This window comes from Schistosoma mansoni, chromosome 2, assembly GCF_000237925.1.
Source record: "Schistosoma mansoni strain Puerto Rico chromosome 2, complete genome".
NCBI lineage: Eukaryota > Metazoa > Platyhelminthes > Trematoda > Strigeidida > Schistosomatidae > Schistosoma > Schistosoma mansoni.
The window spans coordinates 8,727,729-8,744,198 of NC_031496.1; the positions used below are offsets into that span (position 1 = coordinate 8,727,729).

The 16,470-nt window shown below is 36.6% G+C and overlaps 1 protein-coding gene across 1 annotated transcript in view; it reads left to right on the top strand.

Annotated features, from left to right (window-relative positions):
• The window catches only part of Smp_147600 (putative nedd4-binding protein 2), a gene marked incomplete at its 5' end in the record, with an annotated part of 29,159 nt that extends 15,134 nt beyond the window's left edge, over window positions 1-14,025 (top strand). The window contains 4 exons of the mRNA XM_018795578.1: window positions 5,333-5,834; window positions 8,101-8,677; window positions 10,359-10,673; window positions 12,985-14,025. Coding sequence (XP_018649877.1) covers window positions 5,333-5,834; window positions 8,101-8,677; window positions 10,359-10,673; window positions 12,985-13,373 — 1,783 coding nt within the window. The 3' untranslated portion in view covers window positions 13,374-14,025. The remainder of the gene's footprint in view (window positions 1-5,332; window positions 5,835-8,100; window positions 8,678-10,358; window positions 10,674-12,984) is intronic.
• Between the last annotated feature and the right edge of the window lie 2,445 nt (window positions 14,026-16,470).

Below are 16,470 nucleotides of genomic sequence, written 5' to 3' on the forward strand. Positions count from 1 at the left end.
AGAGGACGAAAAGCGAATGTCCGGCGCTTTGACCAGGTTGGTGGACAAGGCGAGTCCACCTAAGGGAGTTGGAAAACCCTCATTCCAAACCAATGGTGCACATGGGCTCCAGTATCCTGAAGGAACAAATGACGTACGAATCAATCATTGATCACCGGCTACCATGGGATTGCACCTCCTTACGATGCTCCACTGCCTTGTGGACTAGACCTTTAGGTCAAAGGCTCCGGTTGTGGTCCCCTAAGATAACCACCTGTTTCAGTCTGGGCACCTGGGCAGTATCACAGCCCTCACACAAATCGAATGAGATTTGTGAGGCGCATATTTATCTGGTGCTTTTTTGTACTAATATTTATGTGTTTAAATAAATAAATAAATAAGCAGTCTGGCCTCAATCTCGGGGTTTGCAACTAATGGACTGCTTTTCATAAGACGGCTAATTATCCATCTAGGTGAAAATGTGCATTTCCATATCTGATGAAGGCGGTAATAAACCGCTAGTGAGATATCCTTGGCCGTGAATATATCATTGGTAAGCACGTGAGTACTACGAATTACGAATAAGTTATTCAAAAAATGTTCACTTTGAGTAACAATGATGTCACCGATTCTCTGACTAGGCTGTAGAATCTCGGTCAATGTCGGTGAGAGTAAGCTTATCTTTGCTGCTAGATCAATAGACCTAATTTTAGAAGTCTGGATTTGTTATGACATGTCTACTCAAACATCTCTTTGTTCTCACTGATTAATGCTGTCGTGACAATCAAGAATACGAAATGTAATGCTTCTGGGGAGCACGTTTAGGCTGTGTGTAGAATAGCATATTTATTGTGAAAAGGAATACGTTACAGATTGCCCATACCCGCATGGCCGAACCATGCAGTTCCGACTCAGTGTTCCATCATTCCCTGTTTCGACCCCATCTAGAGTGTTATGTAGCGAATGTCAATCTCCTCATTTATTATATGCTCAGCTTCAAAGGTCGTGCAGTTAGGAACATATGTCAGCACGTCACTCCCTCAATAAGACCAACGCAACGTTGATTCGTGATACGGTAGATACCAAAGGATTTATAAAAATCATCTAGATATTGATAACTTGAAAGACAAATAAAAAAGCTGTAGAAAGTGGTCGGGAAATAAAAGTGAGAATTTAGAAATGTATGGTTAAATTCCGAAAGGATCAGAATGCATACCTATTCAAGATTATTCGAGAGTTAGACATGGTGGGACTATAATGATGACGAATGATTTTATGAAGAGATATTTTACCAAGTCACTCTAAAATGAATAGTAGTAACCGGTGGTTAATAGTTTGACTCAATCGCTGTGCTTCCATTTTGTACTTAGAAATAATAAAATATTAATATTGTAGAAAAATTTAATGTTAGCATTATCTTTGGTTCAAATTAAAAAGTCAGCTAATGTTTTTGCCTGTATCCTATCCGCATGCGATTATTTCTAATTCAAATACATCAAATTACCACATTGGTGTCGTGATGGAGCCTGTGATGGAACGCTTGGATATACATTCAGATTTTAATGCTTTTAAGGATTGCATGGAGAGGTTCGAAATCTGGGCTATGACCAAGAAACATGGTATTGCTTTAATCTTTCGGCTCGTTTCTTTACGTCTATCGGAAAAGAAGCATACAGCTTTATAAAAACTTTGACGTTTCTAGACAAACCGATTTCACTTCCTTATGCAACTCTCAAGCAGCTACTGCTGGACCATGTAAAGTATACAAATTTTGAATGCGGTAAAGGAGAAAAAATTCAAAAAATGATTCTCCAGGAGACCGGGAACTCAACTACTTCACTACGTCGTCGCAGTCCAATACGTATTCAAGGTTATTCAGATAAAAATTAATTGATTGTGAAACACTTCACCAAGATAAACACAAGTTTGTTAAATGCTTGTTCTGTAGCAAGTTCCACCCATGCAGTTTTTTTGTAGTTCGTAACTCTGAATGCCTTAAATGTGGTAAAAATGGACACATTCAATCAGCTTGTAATGCCGTGATTCATTTCACTGAAACTAATGCTAAAATGTGTGATTTTACCAAGTTAGGTGTTTCTAATGATCACTTATCTTTATTCAAAACTTCGAGAAGCCGTGCAGATTCACATGGCAGTTCAGAGATGTGAGACAAATGTTTCTAATTGACCAACTTCTTATCAGATTTCTCATGTTATTGTACCAGATGTGGTTTGTCATAATGATTCACATATTTCTGATGAAATTTCTTACAACTCTGAGAATAATATGTTGAATGTGTCAAATCATGATCAAAAACCGGATTAAGTTTTTGTTGATGCTGATTTTTCTAACGATACATTCTTCTCTAAAGAAACTCTTAATTAATTTGAAAATATTTCAAAAGCATCAGATCTTGATGTCATATGATATATTATTTAAACTCATAATGCATTTGCTTCTTGTGGGAAACTGGTTCAATGCGAAGCACGAGTACTAAGTGAGCTTGATTGTCATTACAATTCGGATAACTTCATATCAACTGTTGTTTATACTTATCATGAAGTCACTTTTAGTGAATAATGCAGTCAATATGTGAAATATGTTTTAAATGAAGCCACATTATTCATAACTTGCGGATATGAAGATCCAACATTCTTTCGTGAGGGAGGATAGTGTTGGAAAATCTATGGTTCAAATTCTAGATATCAGCGGTTTCGGTGCACAACCAACATGGTGACTGTATACAGTTCCAGGACCCACGTGAGTCCGTTCCAATTTCGGTTGTTAATTCTAATACTTATGAGTGCATTCTAGATTATATAGAGTCTATGTTCAGTACATTGTCGAACAGACGAACAGATGAACTTAAGAAGATGTACAATCGATTACAGACAATTACACTTCAATTTAAGCTGTAGCAGGTGTTGTGTTTATATGAACCAGTGATTTCTTTGTCTTGATGACTGTTTTGATTTTGAATTCGTGCTCATCTAATACTTCTTTATGAAATCGCGTCATTGCTGGAATTACTAGTTCATACTATAATTCAAATACTTCAAATTATCTCAGTAGGATTATCTACGGAAAATAATCACTTGCGATACTGCCAAAAGTGTTTGACGCAGTATTACTATCGCTTAAATGGGCTGAAAATGTCGAAAGTTATAAAAGGAATAAACAAGCAAACTCAAGTACCGAGAGTCCTAGGTGGTAGATCATCGACGACGATTATCTCTGTCGAATGATTGGGGGTCTAGTCAAGTTATACGTGAATCGTGTGACGAACCAGCTAACTTCAAAGACACACTTCGCGGTCAGCATACAATGTGGATTAAACCTTCAACATATCAAAGTGCTATGGTTGGCTTAATGTTGTACAACACAAAGGACGTGATTACATAAATACATTAGTAAGAATGAGTACAGAGAAGATAGAGAGACCATCATCGCATGCGTCAGTCCATGGTATACGATACGCGTTTGTTGTCCTTGACTTTGACAGGGATCAATGATCTGTTCGATATTCAGTGACTCCAATGCCAGACGATTTGGCTAAGTCACAGTGACACTTCACTGCGACTATAATGTCCACCACTAAAAAAATGCAGTGGAGATTTTCTTTAGCTGAACGCCAGACAAAATACATTAATGTGTCTTCCGGAAATTTCTGATACATGCAAACCTGGAAGAGACACACGTACAAATATATTAAGCTAACCTAAATCATTCTATCATCCTGAGGTCATCCAAATATGAAGCGCCAACCCTATGGTCGCTTAAATGATATGCTATATTTTCCGTTCTTCTAGGCGTATAAATGCAGATACAACACATAGCCCATTTCGTAAAATCTCTCATCATAGTGAAAAAGCTATTTAATTTTATTTGAAAGTACTGGGAATGTGACCTTTTCGTGAAAACGTCTTCGTAAGTAGAACTGTAGTTTGTGACGTTTTTATTCGTGACAGATAATTAGCATATTGCTCACTGTAGTTACAGATAAAATATAAAATTTCTTCACGATTTAAATCGAAACTTCCGACAATTTTAATGCAAATTCTGACAAGTAATGATGATACTTTCTGCATTGTAAAATTTCCCTGGTAAGAAAGTGCGGAAAATATGGTTAGGTTGCTACGATTGGCGTTTTTCAATCATGTGACGAGTTGCAGGTTACTGTTCTGTGTGTCTGCCTTAATGATTCAAGAAAGGGCCTATATTGTCTCCATGAAGACAAGTATAAGTCCTGATAATGACGAGTTTTCATCCTGACCACAATTGTGGCCTAACTTTTAGCCACAAATCACAACTGTATTAGTGATTTGTTCTTCAGGCTGTCTTAATACCCCTTGGGTATTGCAATAACAACATGCTTCTGCTGAGTGATAATATACAGAAAACTAGTCTTTAGTCACAATCTACAATCTCCGAATAGCCGGTTCCTGAAATGTTTTACTAATTGAGGTGATTGCCCCAATTATCAGTTGTCTAGGTTAACCCATACGAATCATACAAGTCGTAAACTCTCGTAATGAAGTCCCACTTAACATCCAGTATGGATAATTACTGGCTTTTTTGTCTGGTGCATGGCTTGAATGTGATTTGTACAAAGAAACCTCTAGTGTATTATGTAAATTAAATTATTTATCTAAGCATTAATGCAATAGGGCTCCATTATGTTTATATGCAATAAACCAAATCACAGAATTTGTACGTGGGTTAGGATATTCCTCGAGTGTCCAAACTGGAACAGGTGACATCGTAAGGGAGTCGTTCTTCGAGCGTTTGGCGCATAGCTCTAACCCACAAGGCAGTGAAGTGACTTTTAAAAATGCAGTACCCCGGTAGTCGTTTACTAAATATAAGTTCATACCTCATTTATTCCCCTAGGATCCGGGGGCTCATGTGCACCACTGGTTTTAAGTCAAGATTTTCCAACGCTCATGGATGAGTCCTCCGTACCCACCGACCCGATTAGAGCACCTGACACTCACTTTTTGTCCTCAACTTCGTAAGCATCACTCCGGCTGAGAGAAAGCAGTAATAATTCCCTGAATGGCAGTAAACGTATGGCTATGTGAGAGCATTTCGAAAGGAAGAATGGACTCTCCAAACCCTCAGCCGTACCAGAACATTTAGGGGCCGAATTGTATATGTTTGGTCAGTTATAATCTCATTGATATAAAAGGTTCTTATGTTTTAGCAGTTGGGAGTCTTTAGTTGCTTGATGTGCATCAAATCCACGTTTCTGATTAGTCTTGACAAATTTATTTGCAGCCATATATATATAGTTATTTACATTCCCTAACTTTTTGATTGTATTCCTACATGCCTTCCATTTTTCTTATTCTAGATCTTTATATGTACAGTTTGAAGTATCACGTTATCTGCTACCCAAGAAAAAGCCATTACGTTCATCTAACAGTTCGGTGATCAACAGTATGGGAAATATATGTAATTTTCTCTGTCCTAAAAGTGTTAGCAGGTGTTTATCAACCTCTGAATTAGATGCTACAATTCATGATTCAGACGTAAGACTTTTATGTGCAAATGAAGCCGTACCTGTACCAGTGGAAAACAGTGATGAACATGTAACGGCTGTTGTACATAAAGAATTAGTTTCAAAGCATCAAGAGAAATCAAATAACAGTACTCATGATCAGCTGAAGTCTATATCTTATTCTCTGCAAGGTCCGAAAGTGATAAAGGAGTATGTAAAGTTTCCTTTTCTTACGGATAACGAGATTGGAAATTGGATTATAAAATCTCGTTTCATGTTTATATTACGTGGACCTCCTGGTTCGGGGAAATCTTTTTTGTCTGAGTGCATCCGAATACGTTTTCCTATGGCTAAGGTGGGTATGCTTTCATCGAAAGTATTTGTTCTACTGGTTGTTATTAATGATACTTATTTGTGCTAGGTTCTGTATTGTTTTAACTGATTATGTTCCTTTGGTAGGTAGCTTTATTTTTTTAAATTTAAACACATACATATTGGTACAAAGGGGCACCAGATACATATGCGCCACAGGTAGGTAGCTCTATGTTCAGGCAGTGTCATAAGACGCCAACCAAACTAAACAAATCAAATGTACACCTCATCAATATACCAAAGAAGGAAGATCTGAGCAAATGGGAAAACTACAGAGGCATCACACCACTGTCAGTACCAGGAAAAGTTTTCAACAGAGTGTTGCTCAACCGGATGAAAGACGCAGTAGACACCCAACTTCGAGGTCATCAATCTAGATTCCGTAGGAATCGGTCGTTCACAAATCAAATTGCGACACTACGGATCATCGTCGAAAAATCAGTTGAGTGGAACTCGTCACTATACATCAACCTCATTGACAATGAGAAGGCGTTTGACAGTGTGAGCAGGAGGAGATTATAATAACTTCTTCGACACTATGAAGTTCTTGCGAGGGTTGTCATCATTATCCAGGACTCATACGACGGACTACAGTGCAAAGTCATACATGGCGGACAGCTGACAGATGCATTTCCAGTTAGGACTGAGGACAGACAAGGCTGCCTAATCTCCCCCTTCCTCTTTCTTCTGGTGATTGACTGGATTATGAAGACCTCGACATCTGACGAAAATCACGGCCTACAATGGACAGGCTGGATACGACTTAACGACTTGAAGTTCACAAATGACCTGACCCGTCTATCCCATACATATGAACAAAAACAGATGAGGACAACCTATGTAGCAGCAGCCTCTACATCAACGGGCCTCAACATACACAAAGGAAAAGCAATATTCTTAAATACAACACGGCGAACACTAACTCAATTACACGTGATGGCGAAACCCTGGAAGATGTGAAATCTTTCACGTAACTTAGGAGTATCATCGATGAACAAGGGGGATCGGATGCAGACGTGGAGGCAAGGATTGGAAAAGCAAGGATTGCCTTCCTTCAATTGAAGAACATATGGAACTCAAAACAACTGTCAACCAATATCAAAGTCACAATCTTCAATACGAACGTCAAGGCAGTCCTACTGTATGGAGCTGAAATGTGGAGAACTACTACGGCCATCATCAGGAAGGTACAAGTATTTATAAACAGTTGTCTACGCGAGATACTCAACACCCATTGGCCGAATACTATCAGCAATAGCCTTCTGTGGGAGAGGACAAACCAGTTTCCAGCTGAAGAGAAAATTAGGAAAAGATGTTGGAAGTGGATAGAACACACATTGAGGAAATCACCAAACTGCATCACGAGGTAAGCCCTAACTTGGAATCCGGAAGGGAAGCGGAAAAGGGGAAGGCCAAAGAACACATTACGCCGGGAAATAGAGGCAGATATGAAAAGGATGAATAACAACTGGAAAGGATTGCCCAGGACAGGGTTGGATGGAGAATGCTGGTGGGCAGCCCATGCTCCCCAGCGAGGGGTAACAGGCGTAAGTAAGTAAGTAAGCAAGTAAATAATGAATTTGGATGGAAGTAAAAATTACTGTAAGAAAAACGTTATTCCACTTGTAGTTTTACACGAGAGGATTTTCGAGTCCTCTCCAATTATCCTCTAGCGCTGATTAGCTAAGAGCTAGCTAGTCAGCGTACTCCAACACAATTCTGCATGGAATATGCTGTAATCCAATCTATAATTTGCCAACAAAGTCCTTGTCCTATTTTTTGTCAAACCACTCAGAATTCAGTCACTCTCTTTTATCCTTAATGGTCAAAAATTCATACCTGCATCAATGTAATCAGTAATGGATACTGGTTTAGACTCATGGTGTCTTCAGCTGATACACGAATGAGATGGGGAGGACTTTTATTAGAGTGCACCTTTTTACAGGTCTGGTCGAGACAGTCTGCTTTGTGATAATTTTTTCACCAATACCATTTAGTTTTGGATATCTCCTTGGTTCTCAGGACAATAAAAATGGAAGTTTTCACATGGAAAAATCTCGAAAGAGCATGGTATTCTTAATCCAACTAATTAGCTTTTAAGGTTGGTAGTTATAACCAATGAATCCGGAATTCTGTACATGAAGTTTCTTATTTGTCTCTGTAAAATATGACAACGTACATTATTATCACTGGGTCCAAATACATGTATGCAAATTGATGTCCACTTTATGTCTACATCTTCTTTATAGATTTTTTCTGCGGATGATTTCTGGTATTTAGAATCGAACGGGTGTGAGTATCAATTTGACATCAGTCGATTGAGTGAAGCTCACGAATGGTGCCATAATAATGTGTATAATGCTGTTTGTTCTGGATACAGCCCAATAGTTATTGACAACACAAATACGAGAAGTTGGGAAGCACGTTATTATACAGAAATGGCTCGTCGTTTTCACTACTTTGTAATCATGGTCATTCCACAAACACCATGGCGATTTGATGCGGAAACTTTAGCTATGCGTAATGTACATTTTGTCAGTTTGGAGACCATTGAAGCGAAAGTCCGGAATTTCGAACATATCTATCCATGTTATTATGGTTGGTTTTGGCCAGCACCGCCGAGCGAAACATATTCAAAACTTGACATCTCGGATAATTCACTAGACATAGTTAGTAGACCAGCTAAAAGGCGTAAAAGCTCTATTCACTCAAACCCATGTATGGAAGTGAATCGGTTGCTTAAATGGGGATGGGATGTTCTCAATACTATTATAGAATTACCCGGAGTACATTATGAACTAATAAATGCTTTTGGACTACCACAAGGTTAGTTCTGTTTTTGTTGTCACTGTTAAGGTGTTTCATCATGGTTTCCGTTAAAGGTACTCCTTTTTATCAGACTTCATAATTCTTGTATATGTTATATCTGATACATATTTAACGAAGAATGCTTCGCATCGCTTACTTTATTTTACAAGTTTCATTCTTTTATTGTTTATCTACCGGGAGATTCACATGTTGGCTTAGACTACGCAGATAGTGTAGTTCCATTTAGCGAAGAAGCTGGAAAAATGCAGTTTTCCGATCGCGTTAAGCAACAATAAAAACATGTTTAAGATGCGGTTCTAACCTTCCAAATGCGAATGATTTTTTCAAGATTGTTCTACTTTATCCCCTGATATAATGACAGTAATGTAGTTGAGTGCGTCTACTACTTTCACTTATCTTAGCTGTCCCAATAGTTCTGATTTGCTTTTGTCTGGAGAAATTTTGGCACGGATTCAGAATGCTTGACTGATGTTTGCCAACTTGTATCACTTGTAGCGTAGGCGAGAAATCCGTGTACTAACCAAACAACTGGTTTGCTTAGCATTTATTTGCTCTGTTTTGATTTATGGATGCGAAACAGTTATTAAAAATAGAGGGTATTCATTGGTTGCTAGTATTCGGGCACAGATGTTTTCGAAGCATTTCTCATCATTCTTGCGACCACCGGGTTAGGAGTTCTGAAACTAAACACGAAGTACTAGGTAAATATGACGCATCGGTTGATGAGGCTTTGAATCTTTATCGACTGAAATAGTTAGGACATGTATTACGTATGCCCATCTACTGACTACCTTGAAGTGCGATGATGGCTAATGTAAGAGTGGGTTGGAAGAAAGCTAGGGGCAGTTAAACCAGATATGACATCGGTTCATGAAGTCATCGACAGTTGGACTGAGCCATGTTAATTGATGTACAATACCTGGCTGGGGTTTGCGTGACTATCGTAACTAATCGTTAGACGCTTTGTGTGATATGGCTCAAAATAGTACGCTATCGGACAGGTGCATTTACTTCTGTCTTCCGTTGGAACCTTGGCTGTGAAATATCCTAATTCTTTTATTCCTTGCCTAATCTTTTCCACTGCTACTACTAATGCTTTTATTACTTCGACAACTCTGGAGTTTGTCTTGAAGTAATTTTATCATGTTTTGCTAATAGTACGTGGTTACTTCAACCGATACATGTTTGTCAGGTTCTACATTGTGAACAATTGACTAATACAAATTAAACGGACATACCACAATTGTATTAGTGCTTTCATTTTACTAATTAACTGTATTCATTATTCGTCTTGATATGTAATAGGGTTAGTTGTTCAGTTATTCATCCTCAAAACTACTTAGCTTAACTACATCATTCTCTCCTATTTGTTTTTGGGTCGTTTATAATTCAGAAGAAACACTAAGGGTTAAAGAAATATCTCATGCGATTAGGCATTAGTTGACAGCATTTTGTTGTGAAGAAATTTTTGCTAGGGAATTTCTCTCATAAGAAATTTGTTTTGACGATGAATCATCGTAATCCCTTTGCACGTTTAATTGTACCCCAAGATTGTTTATTGTGTTTTAGCACTATGTGATTTTCTATAGTTTTCATGTGATGATTTTGAACTTGTATTAACAGTAATCAGAGTATTTCAAAAGTTGAATTATTGCACATTTATTATTATTTTTATTAGATGCAACTGTACAAGATGTAATAAGTCATTGGGAATCTGCTACAATACCTGACTTCGGGACAGATTTGAAAACTTGCAACACACCTAGTATCCCTCACATAACAGCTAAATTTTCTAAATATGGACGAGCTACCGGTGCAGAACATTATGCTCTACGTAGATCTGTAAATGAAAATTTACTGGGGAAATTATTCACAGTACAAATTACCGGTTTAGTGATCACTTCACGTACAATAGGTGCTAGGGTTAAACTTCCAAATGATGAAGTCATTCGACATCTCTGGGCTGCCGAAGATCAAGAAGTTGTATTCCCAGGTACATAAATTAATTTCTCTTATTTTCATCTTATTTCATGAACTGTTTGAATACTCTGTACGTTGAGAATTTATAAATTTCTAACAACAGTAACGGCGTTGTAAATCATCTACAATAATTTGAACGCTGTTTTTTTAATGGTGTTAAACTTTAACAGGCGATGGTATAGTCGCCCAGCTGAAGTTTTTCCCAGTCAAATTTTTCACGAAGTTCTCAGTGTTCTTTTTATAATGTTTCCTCAGCCAAAGTTCTCATATGTTGAGCTTCTAATGTTTTTCGTTTTTTTGCAGACTTTCACTGTCAAAATAATGTTTATTTTTCTTGCAAACTTAAAACAGTACAACAACATTTACAACACCCTCTGAAGTTATTCACCATCATGCTGATGACTTAAACGGGATTTTCCAAAGAGCTATGTAATATTGATCATAATGGGTTATTGAATTTTGAATACTTCGGAAACCCGTAGGAATATGGAAGTTCAGATCTAAAAGTCTTTAGATCATAGAAATCCTCTTTAGCTATAACATTTACATGTATATGTATTGTTACCAATTTTTGACTTGATAATACAGATAAATTGACTATTGGGTAGATTGTTAATAATTAAACTAATGATATATTTGTAATATCCCAATGAATATAAAGTAAAGTTCCTAACGTTTCGTGACTTTATGTAAGCTATTTTTTCAAAGTCATAAAACGTCAGGATATCACAAATATATCATTATTTAAATTGTATTTATGACTTTCACAAGGCTGGAGATTATTTTCCAGTTTCACTATCTAATGAGACGTCGGCTTTAAACTTACGTTCATAACATCCATGCTTGAATCTTTACCAGGTCTAAGGATAATAACGTTTTGTCCTCTCTATAATTTTTTCAAAGCCTTTAACTCTTTGAAATATAGGATATCTCTTTTCCTTAGTTAAGAACTGTAAAATTAGTGGTCAGTTGAAACTTATTCCAACCTCACCGAATTCTATGTATCTGTCATGGTTGTAACATACTCAATCATTTTTTTTATAGAAATTCTCAAATTACGGATCGAAGAATGAATCGGAACTTTGGGCATAAGGGGATATAGAAGTTTAAGTTCAAAGTAAAAATTCTTCCTCAAGAACAGAATTCCATTGGTGAGAAATTTATCACCTACTTGTCTTCATAATGAGAACAAGTTCATGGCGGATGTTTTGCTTGATGTTGGAGAACTGTTAAAGTAATCTCTAGTTTTGTGGAAGAATCAAGGTGACTATGGGGTTGATGAGGTAGTAAGTCTTCACTGAGTTGAGTGGGACATCTCTTGCGTATGCATAGCCACCGTCTATCGCGATGCGCCATACCACCTGATGTAGAAGCAGGTTGGAAGGAAGCTAGTAGGAGCCAGAACGAAACATGGGCTCAATCTATTAATTCTTTGACAGTTCAGCTAAGATATATTAATAAGTGCGGATTACCTGGTTGTGATCCATTTGACTGCCATAACCGGTTGTTTGAGGTATTGTATAACATCGCTCAAAACCGGTCACAGTAATATAGATACCTTCACCATATCTTTTCCGCTAAGTCGCTAGCCCCGAAATTATCCTTTTTATCCCACAGATTCATTCTCACCTTCCGAATTTTATTGTATATCCCTATGTTTCTCTACTATCCTCTGATGCTTTCACTACTTATACTTTGATGCTTATATTGATAATTTCACCTCGCTGTGCTGATATATGACAAACTGAACCAATGCACATATATTCCCAGGTTTTACTTCCCATGTGCCTGGCTGACTTGTAAAATTATGCATTATAAATGTATTTATCAATGACGTTTTCAGTGCTTTGACACCTGTCGTATCCAGAACCTAAGCATTTTATGGATAACTTGAAAATCCATAAATCTAATTACCCACCTATTTATGTATCATCGGTAAACCGAACATGTACAGATCGGCAAAGCGATTAATGAAATAGCTAAACACAATACACAGAGAGTTGATAAGTGTTTTTAATCTGATTACCACTACAAATATATTCACTTTAGATTTATAACTGGTTATATCGAGTTCTGTAAAGTCGCACTAATATGGGCTAGACTAACCAGATATTATTTAATATTTGATAACCGCAGGTGTACTTAGCACAACCTTAATACTAGCTAATTTAATCAGTAGTAGATTTTTATTTGTACAACATAAGTTCTATCTTTTTTCCTATATACTCCGACGTATGACTAATGTTGATCATTATAGTCTGTATTGTTTTCTTCTGTTATATTACTGTTAAAACTTCTTCATTTTTGTACTTCTTTCCTTTTAGATAATATTGGTATAATGCCCGTTAATCGTCCAACTGGCTGTCGTGCTCATGTTACAATGGCTTTAGCAACTGGTGTATCACCAGCGGAAACAGGTCTTGATTTACTACGTGTTGTAGACATGGAGTTGAACAATCGCCCTGGTGATCATGTAGCAATTATTAAAAATGGTTCCGTTCGTCGACTTATCATTCCAAAAGTACATTGTAGTACTTCACCTGAACGCCGTTTAGTCCAGGTACCAAATAACTCAAATTATCATCCACGTAATAATAATAACTTTTACGTTAATGGCATATCATCAGTTCCACCCTCAGATTATGAAACTATTTATGTGTACGATCTTGATTTTCCTCAACACTACCGTGTTACTTTTGCTGCTTCATATTGAGTTATCTTTTCATTACGTCATGATTAGTTATCAATATCTTCTTGCCTATCTGCCTTTCTTTGAATTGGTCCAATTTTTTATCTATCTTTTTTTTCGTTCTACTTCAAGCTATCGCTGACCATATACATAACCATCTTCTTACCTTTATACATACACATACGCATAATACCTTACATTATTTCTGTTTCCATCCCTTCAATTTTTAGATTTGTTAATTTCATTGAATTTGCATGTTTCGTCTTTGTTACTTTGTACATGGATAAATCAAAATTTGCAGCAAACATGTTGTCTAGTCTTGTTTCTGTACCGGATTATACTGTTTATACTCATTTTTGAAATGTATTCATGATATTGTAACTATGACAGTTTTTAATCTGCGAGTATTATTTAGTAGTTAGTTATGTACTTGTCATCTTATAACCGGTCTAAATTGTTATCCGAATGATTAATTTCTTGTAACTTTATTTTTTCACACTGCATTATTTGTGAACTTCTATACACTCATAAATGAAAATTATCATATATATTAGGGTTCATTGTTTAATGATGAATTTACTATCGTGAGTTCATTTTCTTTTCCACCATGACATATGCTATCTAAGCGTATAAGACACGATACCCTATGTAAAATATATATATATTCTCCCTACTTATGTGTTAATTTTCTCGTAGTAATTCAGTTTTGCATTGATTACTAAATAACAGGGTCCTAATTATCCGAAGAGATTGCTTAAAAGGATATGGAAAATTATCGTAATTAATAATACGGTGCAAACTGTCATGAATAGAACTTGAATTCTTCCATATATTGTTTTATTATGGTTAGTCATTCATATTTAAAGCGCTGTCTATATAAACAACCAGAAAAACTTTTCGAAATTGTCGGATAATATTCAGAACGAAACGATCGTTGTACTGTTCTGAGGCTGCAATACTAGGGGTTCTCATGTGAATTCGAAAAAAGAATGTTTATAGTGAACTAAACGAATTCCCGTATTGTTTATAGCGATTGACACATAGAAAAAGCCACTAGTGACTGGCTTCGAGAATTCCAATAGAAAATTGCGACAAATAGAATCAACCGAATCGAGAGTTGAGCAGTAATTTAACGACGAAGTTTGACTAAGGATCATCCTTATCACAAGTAGACAACCCTGTGTACTCATTTCTGAAGATTCTTAACCAATTGTGTTAGCGGGATGTAGATTGGATTAAAGCGCGTTCCGTGAAGGACTACGTTGAGGCACGCTGACTGGCTATTTCTTATCCAATCAGCGCTAGTGGATACTTTGAAAAGACTATAGAATCTCATGTAAAAACTATAAATATACTAACGTTCTTACCATGATTCCTACTTTCATCCAACCTTTTTATTTGGAACATAACTATGTTCCTGTTTAACCGTGTTCTGATTTGGGGACTTGTCGAGTGAACTGGTGTCCAAGATTACTAAGCAATAAGAGTAGCTGGGTTGTAGTAAGTGAAATTATAACGAAGTGCAAAACCTGTTTCCGATGCTCTGCTGTGTTCGATAATTCTTCAGCTAACATCAGTTCATGATGAAAACCATCTTCAAGTTGTACAAACTTATCCACGAAGCTAATAAATCCAGGTTAATCAACAGTTACTGGAGCATGGTAAGCAGAGATGGATAGTGTCTAGCAGTGGAATCCAGGACGCGCGTTTCGTCCTATTTGGGACTCGTCAGCTGGATGTACCTGCATCTCAGAGTTGATGTTCACTCTGGGACTGTGCAGCCACTATCCATCTCTGCTTACCATGCTTGTGAATTAAGGTATATCGAGGCAATACGCACAGTATGCACATATGCCAATTAGAGACTGACCAGTTGCAGTCCTAACACATCGATGGGAAGATTCAAACAAACAATACTAAGTGAAGTTACTGGAGCGTTTCCAAGTACAGTCAAACTAACAACTCCAAGATTTACCTGTAGAGAATTTCTTTCGTTTATCGAAAAGCTGTGTATAATGCACATTAAATTAATCGTATCAGAATATACTTTAGTGCTTATCAGTAATTAAGAAGAAAATATTACACGTTTATGCGGTTAGTATGATGAAGAGTCTGCTTCCAATAAATACTGACAAATATTAACTCTTCGAATTCGGCAACAAATTGTTATTACCCTAACCATATTATCTCGTACATCTGTTTCGAACAGCTGGGATATAATCTTTTAAATGTGATTATTTGTGTTGGACTTTAAACCATTGTTTTATTCTGAAATCTAATCAAATATTTATTTTTAAACAGATAGACACATTTATTTTATACATCAGTACATCTTAACCGCAAGTACCTAATTGTAATCAACTTTATGACCTTTACATTTTTGGTCACCTGAAACTGTCTAACAAACTTTGGATCTGTCGGGAATCTGACAGTATCAAACATCACGTTTAATAGATTATATGCTAGCTGTTCGAAACAGATGTACGAGATAATATGGTTAGGGTAATAACAATTTGTTGCCGAATTCGAAGAATTAATATTTTCCAGTATTTATTGGAAGTAAACTCTTCATCATACTTGTAGGAAAATACGCTTTTGACTAGTCATAAGGAAAAGGAACAGAGAGTAAGGCGGACATAATTCACACTGTTAAAAACGTTATTCGCTTTTTTACTGATCAACTTTATTAATATGCACCTTTTTCATGGTCGCCCTTATTAGCATGCGCTCTTTTGAATGGATATACTCCAGTTTCTAAGATTATTTTCGTATGGAAACAATCTTAGAAAATGAAGTGCTATTGAGAAAGGAGCGTCAACTCTTTGGTAGTTATCTGGATGGAATCATCTCCCATGATTCTTATCAGTACAAAAATTTTTCTATATCTTTTGGAATACATGGGAGACATTTTTCCACGTCTGTATATAATTTAAAACTAATTCAAGTCCAACTGATCCTCTTTGTATTATTAATCTCAAACTACCATTAAATATAGAACCATGCTAAATAATATTTCACTGGGATGCGTCATTACCATACAACATTCAGATTCGTTTAGAGACCTTTAAGTTAGGTAACTAGACGTCACTATGGACCTTGAATTCCTTAGAATGAATGACAA